At 45.8% G+C, this 21,830-nt stretch overlaps 1 protein-coding gene across 2 annotated transcripts in view; it reads right to left on the reverse strand.

The window, feature by feature from the left end:
* Positions 1-293: 293 nt before the first annotated feature.
* Positions 294-21,830, reverse strand: part of Ptprm (protein tyrosine phosphatase receptor type M) — a 713,675-nt gene continuing 692,138 nt past the window's right edge. For both annotated transcript variants that reach the window (XM_059277901.1, XM_059277900.1), the window contains 4 exons: positions 20,527-20,652; positions 18,279-18,442; positions 11,064-11,199; positions 294-1,032 (listed from right to left, as the gene is read on the reverse strand). In XM_059277901.1, the coding sequence (XP_059133884.1) occupies positions 979-1,032; positions 11,064-11,199; positions 18,279-18,442; positions 20,527-20,652 (480 nt within the window). In that variant the 3' untranslated portion in view covers positions 294-978. The remainder of the gene's footprint in view (positions 1,033-11,063; positions 11,200-18,278; positions 18,443-20,526; positions 20,653-21,830) is intronic.

The following is a 21,830-nucleotide window of genomic DNA, read 5'->3' on the forward strand; positions in this document are numbered from 1 at the left end:
CTCATGCTCCTGCTGCATCTCTCCTGTACATGCTTGTCCTTTCACATGATGGCCTCGATATATACATGATATCATTTTCTTGATAAATTAACTGGCCTATCAGAAGTCAAACATGGACCAAGGCAAGGTTCCAGGTGCAAGCTCTCCCTGACTGGATTAGTCTGAGGGGTGTGGGTGGCTTCCCTCACAGCAAGACTAGTTAAGGATCAGAATTTACTGAGTTGAGAATTCACAAAAGGTAACATCATACAGTCAGTCACTTCTTGGGTTTAGTAAAAATGATTGCCACTCACTGTGCATCACAAAAATTTCTTTTAATGAATAAATAATTTGATGAAATCAAAAAATATTTACAATATAAACAAATGGAAAAGCTTTGGATCTGTGACTCTCACCACGTTACATTTCTGAACGGAGGCCTCCCCAGCTTTTCTCTTTGAATCATACAAATCCGCTAGAAACAACAACTCATACACTGTGTCTTTGTTCATTACATCTTTATCTGTTAGTCCTTGAAAGCTATATAATCTTATATTATGCAACATGTTAAAATACAAATATTAACTAAAAGAATATATTATCATAATGCCAGGTAGCATTCTCCACAGAACAAAACATACACTCAGTTGTAACAATGACAAAGGGTCACGGCCACAAGAAAAAAAAATAACCCCAAAAGTACAAATTCCTTCATAAGAATATAATTGTGCTCTTCGGTTGACCAGATGTCTGTGCTGCTCTAACAGTGCCAGTGGCGAGGAGAACAGTCTCTGGTGACTATCTGCTGTGTTTTGGTCACGCAGCAGCATTACAGGGAACTGGGCAGTGCAAGCAGTTTTAGAAACACTTTCTTGGGCTCTTAAAAAGAGCCAATTATGCAAAGCAAGAATAAGCATACTGACAATTCTTCATCTCATTGCCACAGAACGTCTTGACTTTGTGGTAAGAAGGCATTCCTCTGCAGAGCTGTTGATGCCGTCAGCCAGAATTCAAGTACTCCAGGGCCACCTCATAGCAGAACTTGTACTGATCCTAGAAGAGAAAGTGAGAATGTCAGCAGACATATAACCTCTGCTTCTGTTAGGGCAATTACAGCAGATGAGGGTTCTTAATTGCAAGACATAAAAACAATAAAGCTTTGAGCTAGAAATGAATCAGAAAGGAGCAGTTTTGAGCCACAGAGTACCCACTGTTGATGCTTCCCTACAAAGCCTCCTAGACAGAATTCCAGTGTCTGTGTGCATTAGCACCCTGGAAAGTCCTGTGCAGCTGAAGATGCTTGGGTTCTGCATGCAATTTACTATCAGAAAAAGAATTGCATCTGTAGTGAACAAGTAAGGTGTTTTTTTTTTTTTTTGTTTTTTTGGTATTCCTTAAACAACAGGGTACATTAACTATCTGCATGGCATTTCTAGTCTCTATTCTAAGTCATCTAGAGGTGATTTAAAGTACATGGAGGATGTGTTGGGTATATGCAAACGATGCCATTTTATATAAGAGACTGAAGTGTCTGCAAGGAGTGAGTCCTGGAACTAAGACCTCATGGTTAACAAGAGATGAAGGTATGCTGTTCCTATATGTCTTACATGGGTATTGACAACAATTGAACCTTGTGCAGGAAGATCAAGAGGTAGACAGAGAGACCAGGAGGGCTGGGGGAAATGCCTGCATGGACTATCCCCAACAGGCTTGTCGGTAAGGCTTTTCTCTGGCCCTGCTTTTTCTTGAAGTTTTAGTCAGCAGGATTTCTTGAACGTCACAAGACTTGACTAAGGTTTTCTTAAGTATCATGCACCTTACTGTGGCCCCTGACTTCATGAAATTTGTGATATAGGATGAAGGGCAAGACAGGTACCCGAGTGTTAGCACATAAGACAGAATGGTTCCCTGACACAGGCTGTGGGTTCACTGGAGACGAGGACAGATCTTCTTGGGAAGGGTGGCACACGATGGTTCAAATCTGAAATTTCCATCACAGGCTCATGTTTTGAATTCTTAGTCTCCAGCTGGCAGCACTACTTTGGAAGGTTTTGGACAGTGGGAGGTCGGGTCTAGATAGAGGATGTAACTCATTGGCAACAGGTCCTCAGGGGAGATGTTACCACTACCCACTTAATATCTTGGTCTGGGCTTCCTGATCAACTAAAATAGAATGGCCCCTGTCACATGCTTTTGCTGTCAGGATTTGTGTGGCTCCACAATGCCTTCTTTGCCATGATGGACTGAAAACCTCTGTAATCCTCTCTTCAGGGGCCCAAGGAGAGGAAGGATCGATGCAGCTAGGGGAGGGGACTCAAATTCTTGGTTCTGTCTGCAGTTTTGATTTCTGCCATTGTTATTACAAGCATCCTCTTGGGCTCTCAGATGCTCTGCTTTAGATGATAAAAATATATGACTATTTAAAATGGGATTAAAACAGACCTTCCAGGTAAAGGCAAAAGGAGGATAAGAGACATATGAGAATGTTTGATATCTTCTGGGAAGCACATGTGAATTCTTTAACAGTTTCAGTGAGTTGGGTGTGCATAGAATGACAATCATACCCTCTTAGGAACAGTCAGGTCTTCATACAGTTGTTGCTGTGGATATCGCTCTGTATAAGTAAAATGCTGATTGGCCAGTAGCCAGGTAGGAAGTATAGGCGGGACAAGGAGAGAGGAGAATTGTGGGAAGTGGAAGGCTGAGTCAGGGAGATGCTGCCAGCCGCTGCCATGAAAAGGCATGTAAGGTACTGGTAAGCCATGAGCCATGTGGCAAGATATAGATTTATAGAAATGGGTTAATTTAAGATGTAAGAACTAGATAACAAGAAGCCTGCCACGGCCATACAGTTTGTAAGCAATACAAGTCTCTGTGTGTTTACTCGGTTGGGTCTGAGCGGCTGTGGGACTGGCAGGTGAGAGAGATTTGTCCTGACCATGTCCAGGCAGGACTGGAGAAAACTTCAACTACAAGTTGTTGTCTTTAAAGTCTTTCCCCCTGTATAACCTAGCTAACTGCTGCTTGCTTATCAAACCTTAGAATTTCATTTTTCCATCTTTTAACTTCCTGTGGTGTGTATTTACGAATGAGATGATAATATTGGATAATCTCAAAATAACCCCCTTTACCCCATCTGTTTGTTCTAATTAGGGAACCAAGTCCATCTACATTCATGGGTATAGTTGATCAGTAAGGATGTACTTGTATCATCTGGTTGATTTTCTTCTGGGTGTTTTAAAGAGTCTTTGTGTTTCTCTTCCTTCTTCTCCTTGTTGACCTGGAACACGGTGTGTTCCTGATCTTGAACTTGAAATCCTTCTACCTCTCTGAGAGTTGGGGTCACAAGCCTGTGCCACCATACCTGTCTCTTCAGGTTTTTCTTTCTTGTTCATCTTTGTGATCAGATATATATCATACAGATAATAACCTGATTCCTTTACACTTCTCATTTGCAGACCTATTCTATTGGGATTCATCACTTTCATGGTGGTAGTTATTTTTTCATTCACATCTGGATGTTGAGTTCCAGTAAGCATCTTTTCTAAGGCCAGAATGGTGGTCATGAGTCCCTCTGTCTGATTTTCTTTGAAGCATTTTATTCCATTTACAAATGGTAGCCTTGCTGGGTACAGGATTCTTGGTTGGCAGTTACTCTCTGAATTCCAGGAGTGGATTATTTTTTTTATTTTTGCAGGATGGAGGGGTGTGGTATGGCAGATGGGTAAAGGATAACATAAGGAGGGAGTCAGTCAGTTCTCTCCTTCCACCACATGGGCTCTGGGGATGGAACTCAGGTTGTCAGGCTCGGCAGCAAGTGCCTTTACCTGTTGAGCCCACTCTCTAGCTTGGTAGTTAGGTTGCAATGTTGGCCTTATCTCTGCATGGGCACCACAGTGTAGAAAGCCTCTATAGATAGAGTATCTTTGGCTGGAATGGATGACCTTTGGCCTAGCATAGACCACAGCAGAGTCAGAGAGACCCACTGTCTCTGGTGGTCACACAAGAATAGAGATACTTTAGTAGTGTAAGTAGGTGTGGTGTAGACAGCAGTGGGTATGGGCATTCTGTGTGTATCTACTACCGGAAGAATGGTAGCTCCAACTGGTGCCACGCATGTTCCCCTGGCACTGTAGAGACCCAGCACCAGCAACTGTTTCTGGTTTTGGAGGTGGGGGCAGTGATAGGATCGATGCAGCCCTCTGTGGCGCTCACACAGTGCTGACAGCAGTGTGGGATGTGGGTGGATGGGAAGTACCCTGTAAATCTGTCCTCTATCCAACGACCTGCCTTTCTCTTTGCGGTTGCTTTTTTAAACCCATGAACAGGAAACACTATTACTCACCCTCCACAAAGTTCTATTTCTGGTTCATATGCTACGATTGATTATTTTAGCACTAGATGCTTTTATTTTCAGAATGTTTAAAAGAAGCAATTTGAATTTCAGAATTCTAAAAGGCCGTATTGTCAGACTGCCAGGCTGACAAATTGGCCACCAAGTGCTCCAATCATCTCTCCAGGTTCTGTGAATCCTAGGGGTGATTTTTTTTTCAAAATGGAAATGTAATCCCTCATTGCATAAAAATGATTCTTTTCAGATCTTAACTGTGCAATTAGTTTCAGTGACTACCACAAATGGTCCTTTTAACATATTCAAACACAGCTAGTAGGAACTTGTGGCTGCCGGCCTCAGGTCAGTATAAAAGGTGGAGGAGACTCATGGAAGATTTTAGGTTTCTCTGCTAAGATACTGTGGCCCAGCAGTTCCCAGAGCGTCCCTGTGTCAGGGATGACTATAATTTTCAAAATGAGTTCCCCTTCTCCCATCTCATCCATCCTGAGCAAGCTGCCAATCCCCCCAGATTCTGTGATGACCAGTTTCTGAATCATAAAAATAAGGGGAAGGCAGAGAAAGGCCACAGATTGCTGTGTCTCCTCCTCCAAGCACCTGGGTAAATGCCTCAAATCTTCCTACATTGGAAACTGATTATGCTTGATCACCAGGTACAGCCCTGTCTTCTGCAGATTTCTCCCTCAGCTCCCCTGCTTCTGAATGGTATAATTAAGCCATACGAGCCATCCCGTGCTTTTGAGGGGATATATATGTGCCTTGGTCCTGAGTTTTCCCAGCCCAGACCGTAGCTGCTGGCAGCAGGCATGAAGTGCTTGGTCTGGAACAGAGGTTCAGCAGGGTCCCATTCCCATTAGGGCTGCTTGCTGTTCCTCTCTAGATTGATTCTGATGGGCAGTGGTCCCTGTGAAGAGGGAGAAGTGACTTCTGGAATGGAACCCAAAGCTGAGGTCATTCTTTAAAACGTCCTGCCAGGTGGCGGGTTGAGTACGGGAGTCATAAGGGCTCCTGAGGGCAATTCTGAGGCATCCCGGGAAGGCTAGCACTCTTTCTTTATCAGCACACATTGCCTGTGCTAGAGGAGCTGAGGGGGGCCTCAGTCAGTCTGGGCACACCAAACACTGCATGTCAGCTGCTCAAGATTCAAAGAGAATAGTCTGCTCAGCTTACTTGAAGCAAACTTTTCCCTCTCTGAGGCACCTGTCTGAAACTCAGATAGGTTTCCCAATGGCAACAGGACACGTCAGGCTGGGACCACCTTCCTGCTAGGAAGCTGAAGTGGTCCCTGTGTGCAAATAACTGGGTGTGGTGATGGTTGGTTCCCAGCAGGTCACATTGGTGACCGCCCCCTCTGTACTAGGGAGACTAGTCCATCCTCACCACTACTCAAAAGACAGGGCTACAGAGAGTGAGACCTTGTTGTCACGCTTCGGAAACAAAATGACTACGTATCACACTGGACTTGGAAATGGCCGCCGAGTCAGGGCCCAGTTTTCCTGAGCTGACGTGAAGTAAGGGCACATCTGGTACCTGACCCTGAGCCGCCTCGTGGGCTCTACTTTCCTGTCTGTTAACTCTGTTTTATAGGATGGGCACTGCCCATGCCAGATTCATAAATTAAATTAGTTGTAATTTTGACACAGTTCAATGGTTTTCAATATTTACAGAGTTGAGCACAAGGTAAATTCCAACCTTTCTCCTCCCCGTTGAGAAACCCTGGGCCAGGCGGCAACCATTCCCTCCCCTTTCCAGCCCTTAACAAGCACCGCTTTACTTCCATTATTCATGACGTCACCTATTCAGACCATTTTGTATCCATGGGATGATACAACACATGGCAACCCCCCGCCCCAACAGGCTGAATGTTCTTCTGCCCCGCTTTGAAGAGGAAGGGCATGGATGATGAGGATGGTGACTGATGCTCACTACAGGGTGCCCTGGTTTGTAGCTGGTCCCCAGCACCAAACAAGTGGTGGCACAACAAGGCATGCATGGCTTTTGGAGGTAGGCTTCCATGGTACACTTGCAGGTATCAATGGTGACTAAGCCTGGAATTTCCTAGGCCCCTTGTGGAAGCTCTGAGAAGGGCCGGGGCCTCTGTTTGGGTGGGGGATTGTCAGGTCCAAAAGACTCCCCCCAAATGACTAACTGTGGTGCCTATTAGCATACCAAAGTACATGCTGGCCTCTAGGCTCTCTCAGCAAACCTGTTAGAGTCCATGCTAGCATGCTCTGCTCTTCCCTCTACCCTAAACACTAGAACAAGGCTTCCTTCCCTCCCCCAAGATTTTCATTCCTATATAACCCCGCCATTTTGGCCACGTGCCCTCATGATTCTCTCTGCCTTCTTGCCTCTCTCTCAACCCCCCCCCCCCCCCCGCCATAGCCCAGTTTAGTCTACTGGCCATGTTTAGTCCACTACTTTCCCTCCCTGCTCTGGACTCTTCCAGATGCCTCAGGCTGCACTCTCCCTCATATCTACAATAAAACCTCCCCCTCAACCAGACCTTGGAGTGGCCATGTCCGCACGTTATACAGGATCGGGCCAATCTTACCTGGATTTCAAGAGGTATGAAGCCCCAGGTAGCATGTCGCTCAAGTTCAGAGCTTGCATTTTCCTGAAAGGGAAGCTTTGCCACTGACTTCTGGGTAAGGCACTGGGCAGGGACAAGTGTCACCTCTAGATAACACGATTCCCAGAGGCTGTTGGTTGAGACAGAGTCCAGCGAGGAGGGCAATGCCGAGGGGAGCTGCTGGGAGCTGCGGCTTTCCTGCATCCCCGACAGCTTCGAGGCCATTGTCTCTGATTCCAACTAGGCAGAGTTGTCCTTGTTCGTTCTGGGGGACCCACAACTTAGGGATGGTGACAAGGCTTCATAAACAGATGGTTAACTTAGAAGCCAGGCTAAAAATGGGGTCAGAACAAAGTACAGCTACCACCTCTGGACAGAAAACGTTCTAACCTTATATTCTAAATTACTATTTTTAGTGTGTGTGTGTGTGTGTGTGTGTGCGCGCGCACTCATGTGCACACAGAGGGCCAGCATGTCTCATCTCCTCTTTGTTTCTCTGCCTTACTCCTTGAAGACAGGGTCTCTCTCTCCCTGGAATGTGTTCTTTCAGCTGGGCTGGAAGCTAGCAAGCCCCAGCGATTCTCCTCTTTGTCTCACTTAGTGCAGGGATTACAGGCACTTCTGAGGCCCGGCCTGTGTTACGGATGCTGGGACCTGAACCCAGGCCTTCACGCTTGCTTGTGCAGCAAGCGCTCTCAATCACTGAATCATCTCTGCAGCCCTTGTATTCTAAATGAATTTTCTTCCTAGCAATATTGTCTTTCCCCTAAACCTCCAAACTGAGAATGTGAGGAAATAGAGGTCTAGGGTATTCTAGCTATCCCTGAGAGTGCCAGGTTTCAAAATGAGTGTATAAACTTTCAAAGTCTGGGGCAGTTTAGAGACGTCAGAACCACAAAGCGAGAAGGAAAGAGACAGGGAGGAATCCCTATGTATTCCTCCCATGTCGGTGGGAAGGGTACAATTGCAGCATTTGGGGGTTCCGGATGGAGGGTGCCACTGTAGGTATCCTCCTGCCTCTGAGCTATGTGAAGAGACCCAGTGGGGTCCAGGTATTGGTTTCCCACTCCATCTACCCTGCTTCCTGGCTGACCAGCTCAGAAGCATGCCCCGAGGCCTTCTGGAACATACTCATTCTTTAAATACGCAGCTCACATATTCAGTACCCTTCTCAATGGCTGGCCCCAATTTTTTTTCACTCAGATCTCAGATAGCTGCTACACATGGAACAGCCATACCAGGCTTTATTGTGCTGACCCAAGCTAATTAATTCCTTCAGCCAACATTTCTGAATTCTAAAGTAGAAAGATATTGTGCTTCATGGACGCCCCCCCCCCAAAAAAAACCCACCAAACCAAATAAATACAAGAGCTCTTACTCTGGTCCGGAAGCTTCAAACCAGACAAAAAGAGCACTGTGACATTTTTCCTCTGGTCACTAGCTATTATTCCGCTAACAGTCACCATGACAGATTGGCAGATGGCTTTCTTTGGAAATCTCATCACTTCCCTTCATTTCTTTGTCACTGACCTTCTCAAAAGCTTGGTGCTGACCTTCAGCGTGCCAGGCTTCCGGGGACCTTGTATGTGCAACTAGAATTATCCACAACTGTACAGGACACAGTGTGGAAGGAATGACTTTTCTAAGCTGTGTTGCACAGTGGGGAGCCGTGGTTTTGACAACAAGAAGTTAAATATTTCCAAACAGCCGTCGGAGAGGATTTAGAAGGTTCCCAACACAAAGAATGAAAAAAAAAATACTCGAAGCAACAGATACACCGGTTACTGTGTCCTGATCATTATACGTCGTACACCTGTATTGAAATGCCACACTGTACCCCATAACCATGCTGAATTACTGTAAGTCAGTGAAATTAATTTTTTTAAAAGACATTCCTTTCTAACAACCCAAACTCCAATTTCATTACAGAATAGTAGTATAGACTACTGTCTGCAGCACAGACTCCCTCTGGCCAGCTACCTGAGTCTCCATTCATTTCATGAGGAATCGCACTGGCCTGTACTCTGAACCGCTGATTTGAAAAAAGCCTGGTGTATCTGACCATAAAAGCTCCTGAGGGATGATGCCTCAGTAGAGCCATTACAGGGAAGGTCTGGAAGGGTGTACTTCTAACGCTCTGCTTAACTCGAGCTCGGTGAGGGAACTGGCTTTTTTTTTCTTTTTTTCTTTTTTTAAATCATGGGCAGCTCTGCCCAAGTCCTAACCAAAGTCTGGAAGCTTCATCTATCTGTGAGGTTAAGTGTGGCATCTGCAGACTCCTTCCCTGCCCCACCTCAGGCTACCAGGGACTGGGGCTGCTCACCTCTCAGCCCAGTCGGGTGAAGACTCTAGCACTCACGTCACAATTCTTAGATGGTTCTAGGGAATTCTGCACACAGACATACCTTGTAGCCCACGTGCATGAAATCTATCACCATTTGAAGTGGGACAGGGGCCAGGCCTGGCACATGCTAAATGTCACATTACTATAATAGGGCTGCTCGTCTCCCTCCTTAGCACTTGGATATGACCACATTCGGGGGGCCACAAAGACATCATTCATTGTGCCCAGTGGACACCTTACACATCCAATTGCCTCTCTGATCTGCAATGCCCCCAACACATTCACAGGTGTTTTTATGTTATGTCACCTCAAAGAAGCTACCACTACCCCTGGTTGATAAAGGTAAAACTCAAGGATACTGGCACCGCAAAGCTTGTGTTTGAGGTCATCTAGTTTGAGTTAATAGCACAGTTGGGACTCTTTGGGTTTCTTTGGTTTTCATATAGGGCAGGAAAGAAGAGAAAAACATTTGGGGAAACAGGATTCTTCTTGGCAGAGTTGATGTACTGGCCCAGAGGTTTGAGGGCATGTGCCCAGCCAAGGAGTCCTTCTGCCAGAGTCCCTGAATAATGCCTTGCTTCCTAGATGTGGAATATAAGCACAAGCCCGTGTCTAGGGACAGCAGATGCCACCACAGAGTGGCCTGTACTGAGAAGTGTAGTGGTGTTTGCTCCGCCCATGACCTTGGGCTATAGGGCCCAAAGGTGCCTTAAAAGGAAAGGGAGAAGGGTCAGGAGCCCCTTCTCCCTGCTGCCTGCTTCCTGGTCTGATCGAACTGTCAGGTGGATTCACTCCTGGTTAGATCAGAGGATGACTTCAGCTGTCTACTCCATTCTGTATTCATGAATGTATTTCCTCAGTTTACATCTTAATAAACACCTATTACCCATTAAATAGACTCCTGTGGATTGATCTTAACAGAGAAGGATTTAGCTATGCCCCAGGAGTCATCTGTCAGAGGTCATGCTATCACCTGGCTCTGGGCACCGCTGCAGTAACCCCTCACATAGCACATGGACCCCTGGCTACTTTCTCAAGTTCAGTTCAACTCTTGACCCCTTCTTTGCATCTTGGACTTTAACTGCATTCCTGCAGAACTGTGGACTTCAGGACACAGCGTAGCTTGCCTCTTCCTCCCTCTTCTCTGCTGCAAGAGTCTCTGTCCAGACCCTGCACTGGTTCCCTTCAGATCACTCACAGAGATGTGCGGCACCCAAGAGCAAAGCTTCTTCCATGAAGCTATGCTTCTACTATTGAGTTACCATGGCTGACATTTTAACAGCTCTACATTAAAAAAAAAAAATGAAGGGATTTTGTGAAGTACTCTAAGAAAATAATTGCACCTAGTCCTTTGTTTCTCAACTCCTTTAGTGCTTTGCTCAGATATGGCCACCATAATTAAACGCCATATTCCGTATGTCAACCTGAGACTCACAGCTTTGATAAATATTAGGCGATTAAGCTATTTATAAAATCTATAATTTGAAAATCTGGCATTTCTTGTACTATGATTATTTCTTCTCCACTAAGACTTAAGTGCTTACCCACGTGGAAGGCACTGCCAGGAAGGGAAATTAACAAGAATGTTCACTTGTAAGTCTCAACTATTTCTACCATTTCAACCAAGCCGAGGGAGTCTCCTCTAGAAGACAGGAAAGGAAGCAAGAGAGCTAGGGAGGAAAGTCCCCTGAGCCAAACCATGTGTGGCGCTTTGGAACAGAGGGTCCTCTTGATTGAGTACCGCCATTGTGGGAGGGGGTGAGGAATCCTACACAACTGTGAGATACCCTGCAGGGCAGGCCAGAGGGGAATCCTACCAGGAGGTCCACCATGTTCGGCTTGTTGTTCCTCAGTGTCTTGACGGCATGGAAGACGTCCACGGTTCTCTGGTGCCGGAGCATTTCACAGACAATGCTGATGGCGCAGAATGTGCCACTCCGGCCTCCTCCGTTCCTGTTATAGAGAAAATCAGGTGGTTGGACAGCGTCTGTGATCACCCCGCTTCCCACACACCACCTGTGGAGATACGTGGTCTACACCCTGGGGAAAGATCAGAATGAAGGTGCAGAGGGGACAAGCTGGCTTAGCATGTGGCGCACAGTTCAGTCCTAGCTCTATCCCTGCCAGATGGTGATTTCTGATATGGTCCCTTACCGTTTTTTTTTTTTTTTTTTTTTTTGGCAGGGTTTCTCTGTGTAGCCCTGGCTGTTTTGGAACTCACTCTGTAGACCAGGCTGGCTTCAAACTCACAGACATCCACCTGCCTCTGCCTCCTGAGTGCTGGGATTAAAGGTGTGTGTCGCCACTGCCTGGCTCCTTACTGATTTTTATACAAAGTACTCAGTGTGGAAAAATTCCAGTGGGCGGCCACCTCATCTGAAATCTGCCAGGAAAACTAATGACAAGTGGAGATATGTATAAACACATACCCGGCCTTTGAAGAATGTACTAGAATTTCTCTATCTCCCAAACATGACGGCTCTTTAAAATATCTTTTTAAAAGTAACTTTAAATGTATGGGAACATTGTAAACACAGCACAGAGAGTTCCCTTGCCCAGCCTGTATTGCACATTGCATACAACCACTGCACACCATCAAAATCAGGAGGTAACAGATCTACCGCACTACGGCTCAACTACAGACCTTAGTCACATGTTACCAGCTTCTGCGTTAAGGTCCCTTTTGTGGTCCAGGATCTACTTTGGTTGTCATCTCTTATCTCTTTAACCTTCTCCAGTCTGTGACAGTTGGCCCGTTTGTCAGCTTTTCCTTGTCTGTGTTGATATGGCTACTTCTGACAAGCCCTGGATGGCTGTCTTGTGGAATATGAAATTCAGAACGTAGAAAGGAAGCATAGAGAAGACCCGTGTGCCCTGGCCACAGTTTGAAAAGGTCACTACCAAGTCCCACAACAGACTGTCCTTTCATCTTGGTTCCTTTGGTATTTCTTTGTCACTGGAGATGAGGGATTGGACTTGGCTAAGAAAGCTAGAAGAAGAGTCTTACACCCTCTAAAGGATTCATGAGTTGATGTCTCAGTCCCAGGGATGTTCATCTTGCCCACAAGAGGGTGCTGGTGAGGATTTTCACTGTCAAGTTATCTTTCTCTTTGTAGTTAATACGTATCTTGGGGTGAGATACTTTGGAACTGTGCAAATATTCAGTCACCATTGGTTTTCATACACAATGGTGGATCTTGTTTTCAGCAATTAACTATGACTGTCTCATTTATCTATTGTTGACCTTATATTTTCTTCCCTTGTTTAACATCCTACCATAATAGCTCTCTTCCACTTGAAAATGTATGTTTTTATTATTTATATCAATCTAGGCAGACACTGAAAATTTTATTACATGTGCTAAAAGTCTATCAGTAATTATCTTTGCCTCAAATTATTCCAGCTCTAGCCATGGAGAGTCCCATCAGGTTGGTCCCATGTTCATATAGCATACTCTTGCCCTTTTTTGAGCATATTTGTATTTTCTAGAATGTTCCTCTTGTACTTTCCATGCATTAGCTTCTTTTATAAGGAGGTAAATGACCTTTCATTTATTCTTAAACATGATACCTCTATCACACTGAAATAAAAATCACTTTGCCAAAATTCTTTTTGGGGGAGTGGCATGACGTGGTTTGCATGTGGTAGTGAGAGAGCACTCTGTGGAGTGGATCCACTTCTTCCCTCTTTATGTGGATTCTGGGCTTGGATTCAGTTTGGCAGACTTGCACACCTTGACCCAATGAGCCACCACACTGGCCTAATGTCGAGTAACCAGTGCTCCAATTTCCTAGATGTTTTCTTCTAGTGACTTTAAAAAAACCCCTACATCTAAGCAACTTGTACATATTACATTTGGTTGGTGTTTTATAAATTTATAATAATTGATGGTTTTCCTCTTTGTCCTCAAGAATTTGTTAGAGAAAAGGGTGCTTGTCTTGTAGAGAGTCCCACATTCTAGATTTTTCTCATTCACTGTACCTCTCCAATATGATTTAATATATTGTCTTTGACCCGTGTATCCTGCAAATTGGTGGCTGGCATCAGTGCTTGTAAAGAACGCTGGATGGAGGAACGGTCAATTCAATGTTTTCACTCATAAAAAACTTACATGTTCTCTAATAAGCATAAGACATCTGGTTGTCCCTTGTTTTGCTACTTTAAGATTGGTTAGAGTCAAGGATGATAGTCAGGGATGGCAGCTCCTTCAGTCTGTTGTAACATTCTAAGTCTTCTCTTTAGATAAAGAGTAACACCGCTATGATGAAGTCCATGATGAAGAATGATAAGCAGACACTGGAATTAAGTTTTGCAAATGTACACACCACAGTAGCTCCATCGGAGCCACACACAGTGTCCTGGTCGGCCCCAAGGCTTCCTTCCTCACAAGGCCATGCCCTTGTCCATTCACAGTGTCACCAACCCTTGGAATCCTTGTTCCATGTCTTTAAAAATTCAGCCATTCTGGGGGGCATGCAGTGGTTCTAATGAGTATTTTCCTAAACACCAAAACCAAACTAATGCTGTTGATTATCACTGCTTGTATGTTTTTGTTTTTCCTCCAGTACTGGGAATCAAACTCGGGGCTTGGCACCTACTAGACAAAGGTTCTACCATGGGGCTGCATGCCATGCTTTCTTTTCTGAAGTGTGATGCCTTTAACATTTAACTAAGGTGTTAAATATCTTGTTCTAATGATTTGCTGTATGTGTAGATATCCTGGCTCTGGATTTACCAGATGTATGCACTCAGGACCCCCACCCCCCACCCCATCATGCTTTTCCTCCTTATCTATTCAGATCTTGTCATCAGAGTATCTCATTTTAATGAAATCCCTTCTGTATCCTCTCCAAATCAGTCTTCGCTAACCTCTTGCTCAGGAGGAGTATCTCCCACATGTTCATATGGAGGCTCTGCTGTCTACTTTCAACATTTAGGGTGGATTCATCTGAAAGGATTTCTATTCACTTGTGAGGAGACAGACAGGCTGATGTGTCCAGCTTCCCCACTGCCCTGCAGTCACATGCTACAGTCAGGGGGACACAGGGGCAAGGCTCTGCCTCAGGGCCTCTTCTGCTCTGTTCTTTGCATAGATGTTCCAATGTCCTCGACCATCAGCTCTTTACCTCACATTTCCACAGCTGCTCATGACCACTGTCGACACCCACTCTTTCCACAGTTTCAGAATGAGGACATAGTCTTGTTTTAAAAATAGCAAGGAATTTATAAGGAAGAGAATTCTCTGTATACCCTGTATCCAGAGAGCGTTCATGCAGGTGTACTCTGCTCTCAGCCAATAGGTGGCGCTGCACCATGCCGAATACCTCACCAAGGACTGTTAAAAAAAACGCTTCCAAAGCGTTTTCTTTCCCCCTGACCAATATTGGAAGATACCAGTTTAAACTTTCTTGTAGGCTAAAAAGAAAAAAAAATCTTAAAGTTTTTAAATCTTAAAAAGAAATCCAAACCTTCTCTACAGGGCTGAGTATCACACCCAACGTTAGCAAAAGGCAGCTCCACAGGAATTATGGAACTGAGGAGAGTTTGAGGGGGTACCCTCACAGAGGATAAGAAAGAGATGGCAGGCAGGAGAGTGACAACAGATGCCCACCACTGTCTGTGACAGCCAGACAGCCCGCTGTTAGAGACACCACACGGAACAGTGATATAATTGCTTAGTTCGAGGGTCACAGCTGTCTTTGGGAAGAATGCTGCCTACAATGTGCCATGGTTGAACAGGTCTTCTTATCTTTCATGCCTCTTCCTTACAACTATCTGCAGTAGTGACCCGTTCCTGAGGGCTCAAGGATTGGCTCATGTTAGAAAGCTAGTAGTTCAGGGCCGAAACAAGTTATACTTCCAGATACAATGCAGGATTTCTAGATTCAGGAGGGCTAACTGAAAACTACTTTTAATATTAAAAATATGAACCACTGGTCTGTGACTGTAACTTGGTATTAGAGCACTTGCCTAGCATCCTCAAGGCTCTGGATTCCATCTCAAGGACCACAAAACACAACAAAAACAAACCCATGCAAACAAAAATCTAACAGATCTAAGTCAGGTGGTGGTGGCGCACGCCTTTAATCCCAGCACTCGAGAGGCAGAGGCAGGTGGATCTCTGTGAGTTTGAGACCAGCCTGGTCAAACCAACCAAAATAATCTAACAGATCTAATACCAGCTAATTAAAATGCCAACTTTCCTACTGGGATTTTTAAAATATAGATTAGGTCTTCTATTTCTTTTTGCACATTAAGCTATGCATTTATGTGCAGTGGGCTCCAGTAGCTCAGGCTTCTTTCCTGTTAGCACTCACTAGGTGTGCTTCTCTGGGGGAGGCAGCCTGGCGCCCAGGAGCTTTTCTCTGTCTTCTTTTTTCCTGGTTGTCTTTCTTCATTTCAGGAAGCCGGCCATCTTGGCCCTTCGAGTGCTTGTTGTGCTCAATCCGCACACCCACTGGCCAGGGTCTTGCCTTAACTTACTTACCCATGAAATGATGCCTAAGGCATGCTGGGTGATGCTGTAGATTCTTTGTCTGTTTTGCCATGGCAACACTTAACGGGTGTTCCTTTCTGAACAGTGCCCATTCTGCTGATGTCTACAATATCATCCTTCTCGTAGATCTGCCCATGCACAACCCCTGCCCTCCCCGCTCTATTTCTTAAAAGACCTAAAGAACATATAGTGGGTGCCTCTCTCTTTCATTTTGTACTCGTCATTTTGACAAGTTACAGGAAGATGGCTTCCTTGGCTGAAAATAAAGGCCCCGTTGTGATTTGATCAGCTCAGTATGCCGAACCTCTCATCTTCTTCTGAGAAATAAGAAGGGGGATGGAACAGACACTTCTCCAGCACTGAGGCTATGGCCAGGAATGGAGTTCAAAGCATGGGGAGGGTGAGTACACTACTCTACACAGATATGATAGGGTGACGTAAGATGGAGGACAGGCCTGAGGAGGTTCCTACGGCTCTTTCCAATGAACCTGTTTCCTGTAGCATACTGAGGGTCTGAGAAGAATTCAGGGGTTTCACCACATGAGGTGAGGGCAGGGAGCCAGGAGTAACCTGGACCCTCCCCCAGTTACCACTGGAACTTAGGGTGGTCTGCTCAGAGGAAATGTTCATTGTCCTTCAAATGTTCATTGTCCTTCAATTTGGGAATGATCTTGTCCTATGTTTCTAATGATATTTCTCTGAAAGGCAACACACGCTCATACTTTGAACTCCCTCAAATCCTCTGAGCGTCGTCCTTGACCACCATGCCTTTTCATGGCCTGTTCTGTTAAGCCAAGTCCAGCTGGATGATTAGCTGCACATCACTGCCAGTGAGAACGTGGGGGTAAAAACGCTCTGGGAAGAAAGACATTCTCTCCTCAGTGGCTCTCGACAGCAAGTGGAACTCATCCAGGGGTTTGCCATAGCACAGCTGCCTGGGTTCCATGCGGAGACTGGGATTTAATTGGTGTCAGTGTGGCCTGAGGGCAATACTCACTGAAGTGTCTTCCCAAAGGACTGCCAATGCACAGGTCCGATTGGGAAGCATCTGGCCAAGGACTTTTACATTTTAGCGCCTGCTACAACTGTTGACCTAGATGTCCCCCTTCAGAGGACACTGGTTCTACGCTTGTCAACTTTCAGTCCCTGTAACAAATGCTGGGATAAACAGCTCATATAGAGATGACGGCTAGTTTGGCCCACGGTTGTGGAGTTCTACTCCATGACTGGCTGGCCCCATGGCTTTGGGGCTGTGGTGAAGCAGCATACCACTGGGGTAGGGTATGTGGCAAAGGAAGGCTGCTCACCTCATGGCCAGAGAGAGGCGAGGAAGAGCCCAGGGTCCCATCATTTCATTTGGGGCATGTCTCCAATGACCTAAAGACCTCCCAGTAGGCCCGTAAGGTTTCCTCATAGTACACGGAAGACCAAGCCCTTACCTGTGAGTCTTTATGGGATATCCCAGACCAAACTATGGCAGACCCTAATTAAATTCTACCAGTATGCTCATTTATAGAAAACATCTCTTACAAAAGGGATGAGGGAAAAAAATATTTTTTTTTTAAAAGCTCCCTCATGGTATCCAGTAGAACCATCAATTACTTCAATGAGATGACCGAGCTATGGCCATCTGGGAGGGATCCCTGATTATGGCATTGGCTGATTTCTTCTAGTATGGATGATTTCAACCAGTGCTGAAAATTCCTGAAGATAAAGAGTAGGTTCTTGAGCTAGGAACTGCCTCTGAAGCCATCCCTACACCTTTCTTTCTTCTGGGGTAGGGGTTGGTCCCAGTTACAGGGCAAATGCATATTTTGATCACATGACAGACCACCTATAGTTTGAATGTGCTTTCCAAGTTCTTGTGTTGGGAACTTAATCTCCAAAGACATTAATGACATTTGGGTTTTTTTTTTGTTTTTTGGGTTTTTCAAGATAGGGTTTCCCTGTGTAGTTTTGTGCCTTTCCTGGAACTCGCTTTGGAGACCAGGCTGGCCTCGAACTCACAGAGATCCGCCTGGCTCTGCCTCCCAAGTGCTGGGACTAAAGGTGTGCGCCACCACCGCCCGGCATTAATGACATTTGAAGTTGAGGCCTTGAGAGGGTCTCTGGATCAGTTGAAGGGTCTCCTGGGTGACATTAGTGGCTTTATAAGGAGGAGAGTGACCTATGCTAGCACACTTGTTCTGTCTTGCCATGGGATGTCCTCTGCTTCGCTAGGACCCTCACCAGATGCCAGGACTGGACTCTTGGATTTATCAGCTTCCAAAACGGTGAACGAAATCAAACTCTTGGGTTTATAAACCTCCTGGTCTCCCTTATCTTGTTAGAGAAACAGAAAACAGGCTAAGACACCCAAGCACACAACCCGTTCATTGTGTTTCTAGAAAGCCAACTGATCATTCAGTAAGAGTGCTGATGACCCCTCTGACACAGAGCTGCTCATTTCTTCTGTCATAACTGCAGGAGGAAGGGGAGCTGAGTGAGGTGGGCGGGGCCCGGCCGTCCTGGGGGAGGAGCTGTATGGACTACTTACAAGCAGTGCACCACTGTGCGGCCTTCACCACCATTATACTCCTCCTGCCATTTGTCCACTTGGCGGATGAGCTTCAGGAAGGAACGCTTGGACACAGGTGTGTCCCTGTACATCGGCCAGCCCAGGAACTGGAACTGCTGGACCATCCGATGTCCATCCTGGGGCTGCAGAGGGCGAGGCACCAATCAGGGAGTGGAGGAAACAGGCATGGCTTACCTGACTGGATCCTGGGAGCCCGGTTCCGCCCACTTGATCTTCCCATGGGAGGAAGGTATGTATTCAAGGGCTTCAAGCCAGCATATAACAAAGGGTGATTCTGCTGGCCTGGAGAGTTATGACCTTAATCTCCGGTGGTTATAAAGATGCAGGTGTTTTAAATGACAGGCCAGAGATAAACAAGAATGGAGCAGAATGCTCACATTTCGTAAAAGCCGAGGAGAAGAATAACAACAGGACTGACCATGCTGTGTATTACGTGGAAAAATGACTTCACTTTAATTACAAGTAAATTAAAGGTAAGGAGTAAATTATAACCTAGAAATGTTTGCGAGTTCAATGTGATGTAGTTTCTACCCTGTTTTCTATATAATATGTCTTTAACAGTGAGGCTTTTGCTGTGCTGTCAATAGTTAATTAATCATTATGTGTAATTAAACAGGATTGCAGAACTCAAACGCTATATTCCAGGCTTCAGCTTTGGAAGGACCCTCTTGGCACTCAGCAGCACCTGACAGAGGTGGGTCTCTTAGGATGCTTTCCTTGTCAGCTGTTTCTCCTTCTCTGCCTCAGTCTCCCCTCTTCCCAGGCCTGGTTTTGGGGTTCTTCCCCTTTCCCCCCATCTCACTGGTCAATTTCAGTCAGTTTCATGACTTCGGGTATCACAAGTCAGTCACCATTTAGGCCTCTCTCCCAAATGTCACCCTTATGGACTCGGAAATCAACCTCAGGGCTCAGATGGTCATCTCAAACCTACTGCGTCCCACATTGAACCTCAGCTCAGCTCTTTACCCCAAACCGTCTGTTTTTCTCACAGGCAAAACAATTCCAGTTAATGACAGTCACACCGCTTCCTTCTCAGGATCCAAATCTGGAGAGTCACCTTGACTCTCGGGGGTCCTGCCGCTCCAGCTTCAGGATCTAGCAGTCTTTCTCTACTGCTTACTATCTCCAAATGTCCCCACCTCTGTCCCACCACTGCCATTTGTCACCTGGTCCTTCTGTCTATTGAGTCTGATCTCAAGGCAGAACCAGAGTGCTCATTGGCTCATGTGAATCGTCTGGTGGAGCGGTTCTTCTGAAAAACCCTGTAATGGCTTAATGGCTCTTCATTTGCTTTCCAGCAAGAGTCTGCTAACAGCGGTGGAGAAGGCCCTGCTGGTCCCTGTGTTCTCACCCTCTTGCCTTTGCTTACTATTCTCCAGCTCCACCACAGAGCCTTTGTGAGGCCATGTCTGTCTTCCTAGAGAGGCCATGGCCACTGCCTTCCTCAGTGTCAATGGCTGAAATGAGGACCTGTGACACCTCTGGGACATGACCTCACACTTTTTATTCCTTTCAAATGTATCACTTTCTAACACACCATAATTCTACCTATGTCTTCTGATAAAGATTCTTGGTTTTAGTCAGGACCCTCCTGGGGGCCCATCTTTGCAATTCCTTGTAAAACTCACTTTTTGCAACCCCTACCATGTCAGTTTAGCAAGCATCCTCCCCTCTAGTTCGTGACCACTCCATATCTGATCAGGTTCTTCAGCACCCGCCATGTCCCAGTGCACCCGCCATGTCCCAGTGCCCCAGTGCATCCGCCATGTCCCAGTGCATCCGCCATGTCCCAGTGCACCCGCCATGTCCCAGTGCATCCGCCATGTCCCAGAGCACCCGCCATGCCAAGCTCTCTCTGGCCTATCTTCAGCAAGAATCCCCCTTGTCCTGATTTTCCCTCTGCTGACCCCTATCTATTCTAGGCTAGACTCTCCACACTCCTCTTGCTGGATTCAGGTAGCGTTTGCCACAGTGGTCCACGTCTATAGCGTTGAACAAAGCATTTCTTATTGTGCCTTCACATATTAATAACTCTCTCTTTAGCAAGCCTCCTGTTAGCGTACAGGCCCCATCAGTCCAGGGATCTGTTTTGTTAACTGAGACATTCCAATCCTCTAGAACAGAGGCTGATACAGAGTAGGCACGCCAACAGTCAGTAAGACAATTACGAAACCCCAGTTTAAGCACCGTGGGCCCCGATTCTTACTCGGGAGGCGTTGTAAATCCTGAAAATCCTGCTGATGATGTCTTCTTCCAAGTCTGCAGACACAAATTCCACCTGGATGGGGCCATGTCTGTGCACTCCGTTTTCTGGCCAGTACTGCGGACACAACTGAACCCAAACACAGAAAGACAAGTGTAATTACTGGATAAGTCAGGATCGACACACTTCTTTAAATGTCAGCTCCTTTCCTTCCTAAAAGGCCCAGACCCCAGGACTGTCTTGATGGCTCTGTCCTCACATTTCTCCTCATCGTCTGGCTGTTTGCTCAAAAAGCATGCATTAGCCAGGGGATAAGATTCAGAACTGGCAACCATGCTGGGATATATCTTCATAGTCTTTTTAAGCAAACTGATGTTCTACTAAAAGCAGGATCCACGGGTTGAATTTTCTTTTTTGATGTCTTTTACTTTTGAAAGGGTCTAAAATGTCACTGTCATGTGTCTCATGTGTCGCAAGGCAAATTCTCAGTTAACAGTGAATCAACTGAAATAATATCCTCTCTTTTCTCCCTCTTTACCCGTGATAAATCTTTAATCCATGATAAAGATTAAGTAGGGAAAGTAGGGTGGCCAAGACTATTCTTTATATTAGCTAGGTCTGTTAGATTTAGAAATTACATTTATTTATTTTTAAATAATGCTTCCATGGGATTTTTCTTCCTGGGCAGCATTTCCTGGTGACAAGTTATTAAACTACCTTGTCAAACAATAGCATGCAGATGTCTATATCCTTCTTGGTACCCAAGGGTGCCCACTGTTAAGATTAAAGGGCATGGTGACAGAAAGCTTGAGATGGCAGTAAAGCCACAGCGAACACATCTGAACGGTTCTGCCCAGTTCTCTGTGGATAGGGCTGGCTTTGCTGGCTGCTTATTTTCGAAGTTCAAGTGCCTGACCAAATGCTTGTCATTCACACCACAGAAATATGAATGGCCCAGACTGGCATCTAGCTCTTGGCACGCTGTGTCCTACATTCTGCCCAAGGAAGCCATGTAGAAAATGGCTTAAATGGTGCATAACACATCCATGAACTGGTCTGATAAATACTTAAAGCAGCTGAGTGGCAGGCAGTCTTGTATACTCACGAAGCCTATGAGTTCCAACGCTCAGTTTAGCATTTGCTAAAAGACAGAGTCCCAGGAGCCTTTCCTGACCCCCCACCCCCACCCCCTGCTCCCACCCCCGGGAATCAGCTCTGTCTGCTGAATAGAATGGGAGTCTTTTTGTTTCTCTGCCTGCCAGTCAGCCAAGGCTTGGTTGGAGTCCAGACAGTTTGAGTGTAGAATG

Source organism: Peromyscus eremicus, chromosome 13 (assembly GCF_949786415.1).
Source record: "Peromyscus eremicus chromosome 13, PerEre_H2_v1, whole genome shotgun sequence".
NCBI classification, from domain to species: domain Eukaryota; kingdom Metazoa; phylum Chordata; class Mammalia; order Rodentia; family Cricetidae; genus Peromyscus; species Peromyscus eremicus.